The 16,989-nt window shown below is 47.4% G+C and overlaps 1 protein-coding gene across 1 annotated transcript in view; it reads left to right on the top strand.

Annotated features, from left to right (window-relative positions):
- NPLOC4 (NPL4 homolog, ubiquitin recognition factor) overlaps positions 1-16,989 on the top strand; it is a 52,981-nt gene that overhangs the window by 27,498 nt on the left and 8,494 nt on the right. Inside the window, exons 11-14 of the mRNA XM_069541939.1 lie at positions 400-526; positions 4,919-5,079; positions 13,998-14,069; positions 16,767-16,862. Of these exons, the coding sequence (XP_069398040.1) occupies positions 400-526; positions 4,919-5,079; positions 13,998-14,069; positions 16,767-16,862 (456 nt within the window). The remainder of the gene's footprint in view (positions 1-399; positions 527-4,918; positions 5,080-13,997; positions 14,070-16,766; positions 16,863-16,989) is intronic.

The raw sequence follows: 16,989 nt of genomic DNA on the forward strand, positions 1-16,989 counted from the left end.
GGGATGTTTGCTTGGCGGGACCTGTTACAGACCAGCTCTGGGCCGCACTCTTGGGTATCCCCGCACAGCTTACGTTTTTAGAACACATCATTTTCAACACATTGTTCTTGGTAAATTAAGGCTGAGTCTGTTCATTCTGTGTTGGAAATCAAAACCCTCCTTACCTTTATAAAGCTCTGCCTTTCATAGGTCAGCCCATGAGGTGAATTGCCCTGTGCTTCTGGCCTTACTGGTTACAAGTGGTTCTCTGTGAGGGGTTGGTAACAGGAAGTGTAGGTGCTTGTTTCACCGTCGTTTGTGACGTGTCACAGTTTAGTTCTTACTGTTTTCTAAAGAAGAAATAGAAGCATATTTTGACATGATGCTGTAGAACTTGATATGCTGGTTCTCTTTTCTTAGGACACCTATTTCCTGAGTTCAGAAGAATGTATCACTGCAGGAGACTTCCAAAATAAGCATCCCAACATATGTCGACTATCTCCAGATGGACATTTTGGATCCAAGTTTGTTACTGCAGTGGCTACAGGTATAAATGGAGGCAGAGTTATATTATAACCATTGCTACCCTGTCAATAGGTTTTGTTCCTCTTTGCATTCTTTTTTAGGCACTTTTTTTTTTTTTTTGCCTCACCCTGGCACCAGGCCTGAATGGATACAGGAAAGAAAGGATTAAATCATGTCAAGTCTGTGTTTAGCCTGCTCTGCTGCCCAGTTGTTGGTTTAGTCACCAAGTCATGTCTGACTCTCTGCAACCCTGTGGCCTGTGACCCCGCCAGGCTCCTCTGCCATGGGGTTTTCTCAGGCAAGAGTACTGGAGTGGGTTGCCATTTCCTTCTCCAGAGGATCTTCCCAACCCAGGGATCAGACTTGGGTCTCCTGCGTTGAAAGGTGGATTCTTTACTGGTGAGCAACCAGAAAAGCCCTGCATTGTTAATGTAGTTACAATAGATTTTCTTAATGGGCCTGTGAGACATGAAATTCTTCTTTCTGGTTTGTGGCAGAAATCCTGAACTCAGCGTTGCCCCAAACTGTTAATACTAGAATCGTGGCCTCTGGTCCACTGTCTTAGCCTTAGTCCAGGTTCACTTGGTTCTAGATCGGAGTTCTAGGCTGCCTTTGCCCCTTTCTAATAACGAAGGATGGCTCTGGTTAAGTAAGAGAAAACGAATATACTGTTTCTGTTACTTGTTTGTTTATGAGTGGAAGTGTCAGGTGTTTTTTGTTTTTTTTTTTTTTTTACTTTTATTTGCATTTATTTTTTGCGGTATTTATTCCTGGGCCATAAGTTTTTGTTTCTTCAGTTTCTTCTGGGATATCTTTTTCTTCTGTGCAACCTCCTCTTCTGGTTTAGGAACAATCTGTTCTTTTTCAGTAAGGATCATCTCAATATGGCAGGGAGAGCTCATGTAGGGGTTGATCCAACCGTGAGCTCTGTAAGTCCTGCGTCACATCTTGGGGGTTTTGTTCACTTGGATGTGCTCAATGACCAGAGAATCTACATCTAAGCCCTTAAGTTCAGCATTACTCTCTGCATTTTTGAGCATGTGTAGTAAAAATTCAGCACTCTTTTTGGGCCATCGACCCTGAGTCCAGCCCCATGGCCTGTGCACACCTGCCAACTCCACCGTTGTAGCGGCGGACGGCACACACTGCTTCTTTAACGTGACGTCCTTCAGATACTTGGTGGCTTTTTGGATATGCATACCCTTTATGGCCTGGGCGGTTTCACGAGTGTTCTTAAAGTGTACACGAAGATTTGAACCTCTTGATTTGCATGATTTTGTGGGGTTTTCTGGGTCAAGTGAATAGTGCACCATTTTAAGGAGTCACCTCAGGCCGCTTACCGGAAGAAGTGGAAGTGTCAGTTTAAGAAATCTTTTCCATAAAGCTTTTATTGGGAGTGATGAATGTGTTTGTGATATTGTGTATGTTGTATTACATGTTACATATATGTCATGAAAGTCGCTCGGTCATGTGCAGCTCTTTGTGACTCCACGGACTATACAGTCCATGGAATCCTCTAGGCCAGAATACTGGAGTGGGTAGCTTTTCCTTCTCCAGGGGATCTTCCCAACCCTGGGATCGAATCCAGGTCTCCCGCATTGCAGGCAAAATCTTTACCAGGTGAACCACAAGGGAAGCCCATACGTCATGAATACATAGTAATAAAAGATTATGGCCTGTAAAAAAGTGCCACCAAATCTATAATACACTTGAGATGCTGTCCTAGAAAAAAGCCAAGTATAAGACCATATGGTTCAAAAGGAGTAGGAATTTGAAACTTGGAAAACCAACTCTTAAAAACAGTCTCTTTGGTCAGTTTATTAAACACTAACCTTGATCCTGTGAAGCCTTGAGTTCTTCCATCACAGAGGTGATAATCCAGTTCGTTCATGGCTATCACACTTCTTCTAGTTTAAAAACCCAGTTTACAAACATCCTAAAGCATATAAATAAATATGTGCTTAGTCGTGTCCAGCTCTTTATGACCCCATGGACTGTAGCCTGCCAGGCTCCTCTAACCATGGAATTTTCTAGGCAAGAATACTTGAGTGGGTTGCCATTTCCTTTTCCATAAGTAACTATATCCCCTATTAATCCCAGTTGAGCCTGTTACTATTGCCATGGGAATCATGAAGGAAGACATCTTTCATGCTGTCTGAAGTTTTAAGATCCATTTGATTTGTGATCCATTTAGAGTGACAGGCACCTTCTCTTTGAAATGAATGTACTTTGGGGCACAAGAGGCTATGGCAGCATCATTCACATGTTAACGTGAATTAATGGGGTCAGTTGCCTAAGGAAGTGGATGGGAGTTTGGACAGGGATTAGTGAAAACACTTAATTCTGTAGCATAGAGTCCTTCTACCAGGGCCTCATGGGGGCAGGGAACCTATTGTGATGAGAACACTCAGGGCAGCAGGAGCCAAGGGGGAGAACAGAGAAGAGACAGGTTGTACATTACCAGAATTTTGCCAAGCCAGCTTTCTGTTTGACACAGGGGAGGAAAGTATTCTCTTTCTACTCCCTACAACACATAAACCCCCACTCGCTTCATTTAGGCTGAGATTCTGGGTCTAGGCATTTAGGCCGGTGGTTCTCAAACTTGTTAGACCTGATACCTCCTCTTTAGTACATTTATGACTCGTCTTTACTATCAGAAAGTAAAGTTCATAGGTAATATACCAGCCTACACACCTGATTCTAAAAAGAAAGCAGAGTTGTAGGATGACTGTAACATTAAGGAAAAATAATAGTGAAGGAACGTGTGATAACAGTACACTCCATGAGCCAGCAAGTGCTTGGGGACAGCACTGTGGAGGGCTGCCAGCCTTGTGGGCTGGCCCTGTGTAGGCATCAGTGACATGGTTCCTAGACGTTCAGCCAGCAGCCCTCCATAGAACTCTGAGCCAGGCAGGGCCCTTCCTCAGCTTATATGGTATCCTGTTCATAGATGATACGCTGTTAAAGCTATGAGTGTTTATTTCTGTGGCTGTGTATAAAATGCAGTTGATTCTAATCCCAGGTCTCTACAAATGCGAGTTTTGCCTACAGGAGAGTGCACAGGACATTTCAAGGCCAGGTGTGATGTGGAGCGGTTCTTTGCCGTGAGGGACTCCCATGAACCCAGCAGGACATCCGGCACCTTTGACTCTAGCCTGCTAAAACTAGCAGCTCCCGCCCCACCCTGCCCCACTTCGTTAAGAAAAACAAAAGTCACCTCCGCAGATTTTCAGAACTGCTTCTTGTGAGCACTGTTGTTTTAGGCTTCCATGGGCTCCCATGGTAACCTAACCCCTTTAATTACTATTTTTATAGGGAATTATTTGATGAGCCCAAAGAACTGGTACCAGTTTAGAATTATAAATAGTTTCCAAGTCAGGAGCTGCCTGTACTTTCAGTTATTGAGTCATACCTGTTGTTGAGAATTTGGAAATTACAGATTGTCCGTGGAATTTTTGCATCTGAAATTGGCACTTTACTGACAGGTTTTAAAACTGTAAGGTAGTAAATCACTTATAATAAGATCTACAGTTAGAGTCCTTTCAGATCTGGGCTGAGTTGTCCTTCTTGGTAGTGCGAGATGCTCAGATGCATAATTTCTCTCCCTTTCCTGGGAGTGGCGATGGGTGGTGTTCCTTGATCGGTACCATACTCTGCTTTTATAAAGAAACTAAGTTAGAGATGTTGAGAACTTTTTTTTTTTTAATTCTCCAAAGCTATCGCAGTTGTCAGGGTGTGACCCTGATTCCGGAGGGGAGGAAGATGGCCAAATGATTGGTCCTCCCTGACCTCCTCCATGGGTTTTACCCTCGTCTCAAACTGTAACCCTGCTGCAGGTTTCTGTGGAGTAGGACCTGAGAAAGGTTAGAGTAGAGGGCACGGCTTGGCACAGGGAGTATGGCCTCCTAAGTGCTGCGGCAGGGTCCACGCCTGCCTCGCAGATGTGCCGGCTGTCCAGATGTCTGAGGTCAGGACTGCCCTCTGCAGTGTGCAGATAACTAGCGTTGTGTTTGCTAGGAAAAGTTTCTGTCTTCTCCCATTCACTCCCATCTGTCTCCCTGCATTCACTTAATGGAATTTGCTGGAACATGGGGCGCTGTTGTTCATATCCCTGTGTTACTAAAATCCAAGAGCCCAAGCGTGCTTTTGGACGGGTGTTAGAGAAGGTTTAACAGTCATACCTCCAGTTCTGAGAGAGCGTGTCGCTGGTGGGCCTGTTTGAGGAGCTGCAGTGGCATTTCCATAGCCTGTGTTCAAGGCTTTGTGCCCACAGCTCTCGTGAAGCTGCAGTCGAACTTTTTTGATTCTACCCAAGACACATACACGGGAGTTGGTTCTGCAGATCCGAGATGAAGAGTGACACTTGTTTTGAACATCCTCCAGTGGATTCTCATTGAAGGTCTTTCTCTTGCAGGTGGCCCCGACAACCAGGTCCACTTTGAAGGGTACCAGGTGTCCAATCAGTGCATGGCGCTGGTCCGAGATGAATGCCTGCTGCCCTGCAAGGATGCCCCTGAGCTCGGCTATGCCAAGGAGTCCAGCAGCGAGCAGTACGTGCCTGATGTGTTTTATAAGGTAAAAATGCGATGGTACCAGAAGAGAGAAGTGGATGGAGAGCAATGTGGACGCTGACCTGTCCTGCTACTAATTTTGGTGCATTCTGGCCATGGGTCCACCATGGTCATCTAGAGGCCAGCTTGTGGATAAGGAATCTGTACCTTTTCCAGGGCTTTTGTTAACTATGCAGGGTTGCGTGGTGTCAGGGCTTATAAGCAGAAGTGGGGATGCTGCGCCCTGGAGTTGGGGTGCATAACAAGTGAGACCATTGCAACACAGACTCTTTCAGTTTTTGAAAAGGAGAATTGGTGCCTGTGGGCCTCAGCAGGAGTGAAGGTTGGAGCTGCCTGGCAGAAGTGAGGCTCTCCTGAGGAGACCCAGTCATCCATTTCTAAATCTGTCTCCTGTGAAAACTATAAAAATGACTTTTATTGAAAACTGTGGGGACTTCCCTGGCGGCCCAGTGGTTAAGACTTTGGGCTTCCATTACAGGGGACACAGGTTCCATCCCTGGTCCGGGAGCTGAGGTCCTGCATGATGTATGGCGTGCCACACCCCTCCCCCCTCCCAGAAAAGAAAGAAAGCTGTGATCTGGTTTGGATAGTCAGCGTTGGGTGCTTCCTTGCAGGCTAGTGACCTGGTTCCCGCCCGCCTCGAGGGAGTTGTTTGTGGTCACAGTCCGGCTCTGTGCCTGTCCCCCGTCCTGGGCAGACGCCAGTTTCCATCCGGCACTGCTCTTTCCGGAGGAGCCTTTATTTCTTGTGGTACAGGGCTGCTTCCATATGTCTGAGAAGTACTTCGTCTCCATTGCTGAAGGACGTTTTTACCACGTAACAAGTTCTAGGTTCACAGTTCTACTTGTGGTCTCACTGCACTTAGGCCTCAAAGACTTGCTGGCAGAAGGGGCCTGGACCCGAAAATAGGCAAGCAGTGAAAGCCCAGAGAGAGTGACGATCCAGTTTCTTTAAAATGATTTGATTCTTTTAGCATTCTTTTTGTATCAGTGTGTGCAGTGACTAGACACTAAGCAGTGTCTAGTCATTGTTCTATTTGTTTTTATTGTTCCAACAAGGCTGTATTTTTAAATAGCTTTATCAAGATGTAGTTTGCACATCACACAGTTCACTGAAGTGCCCAGCTCAGGGGCTCTTAGGATATTTGCAGGGTTGCGTAGCCATCACCGCCGTCTAATTTTAGAACAGTTTTGTCCCCAAAAAAGAAGCCCTGCATCGTTTAGCAGTTACAGCCCAGTCCCCCCAACACCTGACAACCGCTGATTTGCTTTCTCTGGTTTCCTTGATGGAATCCTACAGTGTGTGGTCTTTTGTGACTTAACTTTTCACCACTTAACAGTGTCTCATGGTTCATCCATGCCTGCAGTCTGCAGTGCTTCATTCTTTTCATTGCTGAATAGCATTCAGTGCCAAGGACACACCCCACTACCTATGGGACATGTCAGACACCCAGGAGAGCACCCAGAGCTGAGGGGCTCCAGGGCCTCATCCTGGTGGTGACTTGAAGGCTAGACACTGCATGATTGTGACAAAGGCTTCACCTCCTTGGGGATTAGAAGTGGGACTGAGACTGTCTGAAGCTGGGTCTTTCCTGCTGTGGGTGTCTGTGGCAGTGGGTGACGAGCAAAGGAAAAATGCAAGGGCCTGAGGGTCTTGTCCCTGCCCCTGGTCTTCCCCTCAGCTCTTTGGAATGAAGGTCTGCCTTCTACTTCTGAATCTCAGCTTCTGCATGGTCTGAGGGTAGTGGGGGCGGGGACTGTCATTGTGCCAGGAAGACTGGGTCAGTATGGTAGCAAGCAGCCTGTCTTGGCTCTGTAGCAGCCTGTCAGGAAATGCTCGCTGAGCAGGCAGGCCTTGATGCTGTATCTGCTCCTTTCGGCTGGTGGCAGTGGAGAGACACAGTGAGGCTGGCCTGTGATAGCTCGCTCAGGCATCGCCTCAGAGTGGAACAATAAGGAGCTCTGCGAAAAGGTTCTCCATGTCATTCTTGAAACATTTCCAAAGAGTCTTGATTAAGAATCTGTTGTCTCTTCTCTCCTGTGGTGTTCAGTAACAATTTCTGGCTTGATAACACAGATTTTGCCCGTACACAAATTCTGTGTGCATCAGGTACTCTGAATAAATACTTTTAAACCATTATTAAACATTCACACATCAAAATCACACCATGCTCGGGACCTCTGTGAAGGTTTAATCTTCTCCCCAGAAGTTCCTGTCTTACGAGATATGTTTGTATGGCACGTTTCGGAATGCAGAATGACTCACTTATAGACCCTAAGACCTGGTGATCCTGCTAGTTGTGGTCCTGAGCCTTTTGGGGACAGCTTGCCAGTCTGGGGACAGTGATGGGGTCTGGTGTCTTCATGGAAAGCTGTTCCCTGTTAGCTGCAAAGACCTGTGAAGCCTGGTGCGCTGTGTATGTGGACACATTGCTACAAGGTCATCAGGCTGCCATCTCTTTTTTTTTTTCCAGAATTTTAAAAATTATATACTGAGTAGATATAAAAGATTATTTAAAAAACATGTTTAAGAAATTTAAAAAAGCAGAAATACCAATCCCCAGAATTAAGAACCAGAACGTTCCTGTGGCCTCTGAAGTTGCTGGGTCTTCCTGTCTGCTTCCAGAAGGGGTGCAGTATGACTTCCTTGCTTTTCTTCCAGTTTTACTTCCTATGTATGTTTTCCTAAACCAGGTACTGTGAGTTTTACATGTTGCTGCACACAGTAGACCCAGAACTGTGCTCTTGTGTCCTCCGAGCCAGGCCGTGTTCCCTTACCCTGGAGCAGCCTGAGACCTACCTGTGTGTGGCCATTGTGTTGGCCCGAGTCCACCGTGAGCAGAATGCCACACGAGGCACCACAGCCTTGGGCCCGAGTCCTGCTCACCATTCAGACACCCATGGGGCGTTTTCTTGAGCTATCACTGTGCCATCCTGATCATAAGTGAGGCCAGGCTCCTGTTCCTCCGTTTGTTTGCTCCGTCCTGTCTCCTGTGCCGTGCTGGTTGTATCTGTTTCCTATTCCTCCCTGGGTGGTTCAGTCTCTTTTCTCCCTGCCTCTGACCATGTCAGGAGTGTGACACCTCTGCCTCTTCTCTCCCGTGGTGTCACTGAAGCACAAAGCTTACATTTCCATGTGGTCAGGTTTCTACGGTTTGGCATTTTGAATCATAAAATCTGTTATCTTGTCTTCTCTAAGGTTGGTGGTTTTGAGTTTTAAGCCCACCTAGGATTGCTTCAAATGTGTGTTCCAAGGTAGGGGCCCAGTTTTCCTCTTAATTTATTGTAGCCGTATTCTGTCTGAACACCATTTATTGGGAAAGCTGTCTTTCTCTGTTGATCTGTGGTGCTTCTCCATTAGCAGTCGTCTCCGTGACCGTGGCCTCGCCTTTGTCCTCCCTTCTGTCCCCTGGCCGGTGTTGCTCAACCAGCACCAGCACCGCACTGTCCGACTCACTGTAACTTCACTCTTCCCCAATCCGTTGCAGCCCCGCCCTGCGGACCAGCCTGCAGGTTTCACCCAGATGTGATTCTCTCTCTCTCTCTCTCTCTCTCTCTCTCACACACACACACACACACACACACACACACACACACACACACACAGGAACGATACCTTTGACGTCTCTCAGAAAGTCGGGATTTTTTTCATTGAAGGTTTGGTCCATTGTTTGTTAGATTGATCCTGGGTACTTTATACTTTCTGCATACTGCAGTAAGCACCGGCTTGGAAGTTCAGCTCTCTGTTACTTGTTCCTCTAATTGGTATGTGTGTTCTGGGTTCTCTGCATTATGCAGGAGTTTTGATTCTTCCCTTCGTTTTGGCTCCTCGTGCTGGCGAGGGCTTTTGGAAGAGTTGAGTAACCAGTGCTTTTGTCTGGTTTTTAATTGTAAAAGATGTGTTTTCAGGATTTCATCATTAACTGTGAGTTTGCTGTGGGGCTTTTTTGTGTGTTGTTTCTTTGTACCCTTTATCATGTTGGAAATTTGCTGTTTATTTCCATTTCTTGTTGTAAGTTTCCTCCCCTTAAGAAGAGAGCTCCCTTTTGTCCTGGAACATATTATTTCCTTAATCATGCTGCTGTTTTCTTAGATTGCTTACATGCCTGTTAGTGAGAGCAGGCTAGAAGGGCTTCTCAGAATTGTTTATAGCCCTGTAGGAGTTGAGACACTCATTTCTCATACATTTCAGGAAAATATCAGTTTGAGCAAAGAGACCTATGAAAGCAAACATTTAAGTAATCCTTTTAGTCCTCCTGTGGGCTTTGGGGTTGATTTAAAATATACCTTGTAAACAGGACACATACCCGTGTTTGTCTAAGGCTGTTCATCATGGTGTTATCTGTGGTAACAAGAACTTAAAGCAATCTAAAAGTCTAGTAATGGGAGCATTAAATTATAATACATCTATATGGTGGGATATTCTGTGATCACTAAAAATGTGTTTGAAAATTATGTGAAGATACGCGATAAAACTCATGAAGTAAAATTTAAAGTGTATCTGTATGGGACTTCTCTGGTGGCTCAGCAGCTAAGACTGTGCTCTCAGTGCAGGGGGCCTGGGTTCAGTCCCTGGTCAGGGAACTAGATCCCACATGCCACAACTAAGACCTGGCGCAGCTCAATAAATAAATATATTTAAAGAATAAAAGGTACCTGTATGTATAGTAAAAATCCCAACTGCTGTAGATGTTGGTGCGTGTATGTACACACATTTGTATGCGGGTCAGCACAGAGGACAGGGCTGGAGGGCTTGAGGGTCCACCTTGGTCTGCAGCTCTGATCTGTTTGTCATGGGAAGCTCTGTGGAGCCAGTGAAAGAATGGCTGGGGAGCACCTCCTGTCATGGTGGGGAGAGGTGCCCGTGTCTTGAAGTTGGATGCGGTGGGACAGGAAGGAAGGCGAGAGGTGCCAACCAAGAGTGCCTCTTCAGGGTTATCTGCCGAGATACCCCAGATTAAAGCCCTGGAAGTAGAGGAGAGAAGGTGGGCTGTTCTGTGGACAGGGAGGGTCTTAGAGACCCCAGGGAATGCTGCTCTTAGGTGGCTGCCCAGGCAGGGGGGTGGCAAGGTGGATCCTCCCAGCATGAGGTGGCTGTGGCCTCAGTGATGAGGATCTGGAAGAGCTGACAGGTGGCTGCGGTGGGGAGGAGAGAGCACACAGACAACTGGGTGTCATGGCTGTGGAGGGGATCAGCACACTCTGGGGGCCTGTGGAGTCCTCTCTGTCCCACCCATCATTTACCCACCTGTCCTCAGCCCAACATGGGTTTGTCGTAGCATCTGGCACTGACTAGCCGTGCTCTGTGACTCATCGCGGAGCTCACTCCATGTGTGTTCTGAGTTACTTAGGACATTCCGAGCAAACCACCAGCATTGTTTTGTCAAAGGTTAACCTATATTTCAGGGGTTTCATGTGGTCTTCCAAAGTTCCCCCAAGAAGGCTACAGCAGGCTGTGCTGCAGACCAGCCCTGTGCTCATCCGCTCGCCTGCCTGGGCCCTGCTCTCGGGACCCCATGCTCTGCACTCACTCTGCCCCAAGTCTCTTGTGTGCATTGATGTTTTCTCTGTGAATTGCCTCTCTGTGTCCTGAGGTATTCGTAAAGCGATTCATCATTTTTGCATTCATTTTTGAGGGGTCTTTATACGTAAACCCTTTGTCATATATATCATTTCTTTAACTTTACATACAAAGGAAGTTCTAACATTTTCTGATTCAGAGATACCTTAATCTTTTTAAATTGTAATTCCTGCTTTTGTCATCATACTTAGCTAATTCTTTACTTAAAGCTATCTATTTACTTATATTTTGTTTCAGTGCTTTTTGATTTAATTTTGCATTGAGATTTGTAATGTTTATCCATTATTTACCTATTTATTGTAGTTTCATAATAACAGTTTTATATTTGTTAGGGCGAGACTCTGCACTATTCAACTTTTTAAAGCAAATGTTTTATCTTTTGCCTATTTATTTTTAAAGGTTTCTTTTATATTTGGCTGTGCCACTTGGCTTGCAGGATCTTAGTTCCCCAACTAGGGATTGAACCTGAGTCCTGGCAGTGAAAGCACCAAGTCCTAACAACTGGACTGCCAGGAAATTCTAAACAAATGTTTTCATCACAGGAGATTATGTTTGCCTCCAGCATTATTCAGGAAAATGTATCAAGGAACCAAGAATTTGCCAGCAAGAGCAGAAACTGAGCAACAACATACGAGTATAACATCCCAGTCTAGGGAGAAGGATTTTGTGGTCTCTGAGACCTGTGAGCTTGGCTTTCATTCTTTCCGTTGAGCTGGAGATGACAAGTCTGTGGTCAGATCCCCACAGGGGTGGAAATGGAGCTGGACGTGCACACCCTGGGTGGCAGGACTGCGGAAGAGCAGAGCCCATGAGTCCTGGAACTGAGATCTGGAGTCTAAAGTGGACACAGCTGCTGTCCCCCCCCCGCCCTCTGCCCCTCCTGGCTGTTAGATCTCGGGCAGAGCAGCTTGTCCTCACACCCGTTTGTGCCCTCCACATGCTCTGGGGCCTGCTGGGTACATCCACACGCTGTCAAGCCTGGACCAGGCTCTGCTGGTCTTTTGCTTCTAACAGGTGCTCTTTAGGTGCTTATCAACTGGACTGCTTCCTAAATGGTGATTCTTTAAGAGACTTTGTCCTGAAAATGTTGTTTTTTCTTACTTTATCCTGTGAAGTCTCAGATCAAGCTGCTCGTTTCACTTACTGTCTTCTTGCAAGTTCTTTAAGGAGAAAAGCATTACCTGAAGGATTTCATTTACCTTTTCCAAAGCAAGCTGGTGCCACCCAGTAAGTGGACTTTGCTGTTGTCCTGGCACAAAGCCTGCTTGCCTCTGAGCTAACACAGACAGAGATCCCTGGATTTCTCATTGACGTTTCGTAGACATGACCGATGGGAGGTAGCAAGGCGTCAGGGACCTCGATTTCTGACTCTCCCAGTGTCTTGCTCCAGGTGGAGATAAAACTGCTGACACTTTGGTGGCTGCCAAACTTAGGATTAAGATGTCTTCCTCCTAGTGTATTCTGCCTGACATTTGCTAACGCCCATAAAAAGTAATTGCCTTTTAAAATGGTGTGTGGGGCTAGGGCTTGGCTGGCAAAAACATTTGCGTGAAAGCATGGGGGAGAGATAGAAAGTACCTGCTTTTCCTCTGGGGAAGAGAGGGGGATGCAGCACCTTTATTTTCTTGGGGAGCAGAAGGGTACAGTGGGGTAGTTAAATCTGAAAGAGAATCGCATGACACAAAAAAAAGAGAGGGGGGCATTTAGCAAGCAACATCCCTAGAGGGGAAGATTAAAGCGAACAGGTGCTGTGAAAATGTCTCTGCATATTAGAGCTTAATTAGATTTGAAGATGAATTCCAGACGGGCTAATTATGTGTGAGTTGTTGCAGGTTGTTTCTTGTAGGGGCAAGCATGTATTTTTGGAAATGGTGATGTAGTTTGATTGGGTTTGATTCCTGCCTCCTACCATGTTTCCTCCATTGAAAAACTACCACTTTGGGGGCCCAGGACCCATTCAGCAAGCCTCATGTCTTGTGCTGCCAGTGTCAAAGCTGATAGAGCCACCGAAAGCCAGGCCTACTTCATATGCTGCAGCAGTGAGCGTGCGGAGAGACCAAGGACTCTTGCCCAGGTGGAGGGGACAGGATTCTAGCTTCCGAGGAGAGCAGACAGACAGAATGGGCATTGTTTCCAGGAACCTGTCCTCTGCTGGTGCTCTTACTCCCTGTGTGGCTGGCTAGATGTGTTTGAACCATTTTCTGGAAGGGCAGTGGGGCACATGCTTGCTAGCAGCTCTCTGGGTTGTGAACTGAGAAAAGGTAGGGAAGGTGTGGGTAATCTGAGATGTGCTGTGGACCAAAGAGTTTAATATCTGGAAGAAAAAAAAGGAGCAGGGCCGCATGGAGCCTCTAGACATCTCGTTAGGATAACAGACTTGGTTTAACGCAGGACAGCCTGTGAACGTTGTCTCAAAAGACGGCGTGGGCCTCTGACATCCCCAAAAGGTGTGATGTGCTGGGGTGGCACTGCGTCACCTGCATGTCCCAGGGTGGTCTGCTTGGCTTCCAATAGGGTTTGAGAGCTTTAATAAACATAAACTTTTATGTAAGGTCCCATAATTGGAAATTATGGATGTCTAATTTATATATGACTCAGTGAATGATTTATATAATGTTAAGTGATGAGTTAGATAGAAAATATGACCCTCTCTTGCGGAATCTTTAATGAAAAGCTTTGGTTCTTATGAATTTATTTCGAGAGCTCTGTTTGAACTCAGCATGTTTGACATAAATCAGATCTAATTGTCATTTTATGATTAATGAACATATGCTGGCCATTTTTCCCCATAATTAAACTTTATGTTCCGTGTATCTGACAAAGCAAAACAAGTTTAGACTTTGACAGATTGGCGGTGGGGTTTTCATGTTTGCGTAGTAGTATGTGTACTCGTGTGTGTGTGTGTGTTTATTTTGTTAATGTGTAAGGATTAAGTTTCCATGAAGTTGGGTTTTCAAAGGTGTGAGGGAGGTTGTTAAGAGTTAGCATTCAGATATGAGACTGGGAGAGCTTATAGAGAAGGCGGGGGGCACAGATGTGGCCTGGTGGCGGGGGGTTGTTTCCAGGAATCTGTCCCCAAGGGAGCTGGGGTCCATCTCCCACCGCTTCAGCACCAGGCTGGGGGGCGAGACACCTGTGGCTGAGAGCAAGTCTACTTTCTTGAGTCGTGGCCTCCAAGAAATGCTGGAAGGTGGAGTCATGGCAAAAATGTACCCATTTCCTTCTCTGCTTTTCAAACACTTCAACAGGAATTGTAGTAATTTAAGGAGTGAGACAAGCATGTGGACGGAAAACCCATCACAGGTCAGCACTCACACCCTGGACCTTTGTCTCCTGTTTCAGGACATAGACAAGTTTGGCAACGAGATCACCCAGCTGGCCCGCCCCTTGCCTGTGGAGTATCTGATCATAGACGTAAGTGTGTGTCATCTCCCCGCGGAGGTCAGGACGGCTGGGGGAGGCCTTGAGAGGGCGCCGCTTGAACACCTGCCCCTCTGCCTGCACAGAATAGCCACCCAGAGATGTTTGAGTCACTGAGCTTCTGGCATCCCTGAAAAGCTAGAAACCTTAAGGGCTTTTCATTTTTTATTTCCTTAAAAACAGCTTAAGGGGTTCACTTCTCCCAGCCTACAGTGCAGCAGAGGACTGCCGAGTGGGCCAAGCAGCCCCAGAGGTCAGCGAGCCTCTCCCTGGCTCTGTGTGCAGGTTCTGCCCTGGCCACAGTGGCTGCCACAACGGCTGCCACAGCCAGGCTCTTGGTGGGCTGCTGCAAGTCGATCCTTAGGGAACACAGCCGGACTCTGCCCTTGAGTGAGGGATAGCACGGTCTCTGGGAGGGCGCTTTAGGAGCCAGGAAGGCTCCTGGTTACTGGCACACCTTCCCCAAGCCTCGGCTCCTTTCTGGAGGCTCCTCACGGAGATGTGGTCATGGGCAGAGGGCAACACATGCTGCAGGACCAGAGCCTGATGCATTTGCTGCAGTCAGCGCTCTGTCCACAGGGTACAGGAGGTGGCTCATTTCCTAACTGCTGCCTGCCAGGATGAATTCAGGCTGCATTTGGACAGGCATGTGATTCAGGCTGTAAAGTATCATTGCATTTGGAGCAGCGGGTCCCTGTGAGCCGAGCCCGCCAACGCTCCATTCCAACTGACAGCTCCCGAGAACATATTTATTACCTAGGCCATAAAGGCATCTGCTTTTTAGACTACCTAGGGTGTAATTAAGATGAAAACAGATTGATAGAGCATACACTTAGGAGGAGTCTGCGTGATTTAAAGCCAGCTTCCTGAGGTCTTCTTTCCCAGTGGCCTCCCCACCCGTTCCCTTTCACGAAGGAGCTAAGCTCTTGCCTTAGTGCTGTTGCAGTAGCGTTTGGTTGATGGGGAAACATTCTACCCTGTGATGCTCACGTGCTCTCTTCCTGTGGAAGGAGGTTGGAGCAGATGTCCAGACAGGCGTGCTCACTCCTCACCCGATCCCACACCCCCACCTGATCAGCACATTCAGTGACTTTAAATAAGCCTCGTGGCCATGTGGCCGTTCAGGCCTTCTGTGGAGGTGCTTCGCATGTAGGGGGGTGTCTGCCAGGCAGGCTGGGTGGGGAGAGGGTTTGAGCACAAAATGAAGTGCTTGACACCCTGCATCCTCTCCCCTGGGTTTCTGGGATAGTCAGACTGCTATGTGAACTTGGCTCTGAAGTTCTCCAAGGGGCAGTTACAGGTCTAACAAATACTTCCCTTAATTCTACATTTACTTACTAGTGGGTTTTCTGTTGTTGCTGGTCCACTCCGATATCTGCCTTCCAAAGGGAGGGCTTTGAGCCTGCCACAGGCCTTGTCTCTGCAGTGAGGTGGCCCCTCCGCCATCTCTAGAATCGTGACGGCAGCTGAGACTGAGCCCCATGTGTGCTGCCCATTCTGCGGGCTCCACACGTCTGGGCACACTTGATCCTCACACAGCCTTAGGAGGCATGGGCTCTCCGGTCTCCGTATCTCTCAGATGAACCAAGCGAGGCCTCACAGGAGGACTTGGCGCTGTGCTGAGTTCACACCCTGTGCCCCGAGGCCACGTGGTCTCATCCATAAAAGGCCAGCAGGGCTCGAGTGAAGGCGCTGCTGACGGCTCAGCTCACTGTCACAGCGCTGGCACGGGCACAGCGGGTCCTGGGCCAGCCAGCCTGGCACAGCTCGCTGCCTTCACTGATGCAGAAAACAGGCCAGAGCCACATTTTCATTCTTTAGAAATAGTCCCGAAGGAACCAGAATAGCTGTGCTAAATCTGGACGAGGTGTAATCTGCTGCTAGTGTCATATTGCAGGGGAAGAGCTGCGTCAACCAAAAGATGGCTGATGGTGGTGCACACTTGGGTGTGTTTGGGGGTGGGGCACCTGCCAGGAGGAATGAGAAACTGTATTTGTATTGATTTTTTGCACATTTGCCACTGTCCCTGTAGCTTCTATTGATTTTGAATTTTAAATGCCCTCTCTTCGTTTCTGAAGCACGTCTGAGGCACTGCAGGGCTTCAGCTCCCCTTTGGATGCAAGCTCCTGACTCCAGCCATCTTCAGGGGAGAGCCATGCCCTGCATCTCCCCAGCCTTGCTTCTCTTCCTGCCTGGTCATGCCCTAGCTCCATGGAGTGGTGCCTGGGAATTGTAAGGGGCCTCAGCCAGCTCACTGGAGGGCACCGTGGCTTTCAAAACCATCAGGAGCTGGTTCTGCACTTGCCCTCCAGACATGGTGGTTGGAACAGAGTTGGCTCCTGAGATGGCGCTCATGCCTCTGCTCTCTCCCGTGGCCCACCCTCTAGCTCCCCTTTGGCAGCGGGAGAGCAGCTGAGAGGCCGTTCCAGTGGAGATGGAGTTAGGAAACTGCCCACGGGTACCACAGTCTTACCAGCTATGAAAAATGATTCTTTATTTGCCTCTGAGAGTCACAGTTTCAGAATTTTCATTTAGGGGCTGTCCTAGGAGCTAAGCATCCCATTCAGGGTAGAACAGTTAGGACTTTGCTCCTGTGAGCAGCTCGGGGCTCCAAGGATTGGTGTGCTTAGGGCCCACATCCCTGTTTACGACACAATTAATTTATCATGGGTTTGTGTTTTTGTTCATTAGATCACAACAACTTTCCCCAAGGATCCAGTTTATACTTTTTCTATTTCACAAAATCCATTTCCCATTGAAAACCGGGATGTACTGGGTGAGACACAGGTAAGCTCTTTGTCTTTAGAAACATAAAGTCGCTGCTGCTTGTTTATCTAGTGTCACTATTATTTTTCCAGAAAGTATCAAGGTTTCTGACTCTGCTCATTCGTTCTTGTGACAAAGCCTGTTTAGG

This window comes from Ovis canadensis, chromosome 11 (genome assembly GCF_042477335.2).
Source record: "Ovis canadensis isolate MfBH-ARS-UI-01 breed Bighorn chromosome 11, ARS-UI_OviCan_v2, whole genome shotgun sequence".
Taxonomy (NCBI): Eukaryota; Metazoa; Chordata; class Mammalia; order Artiodactyla; family Bovidae; genus Ovis; species Ovis canadensis.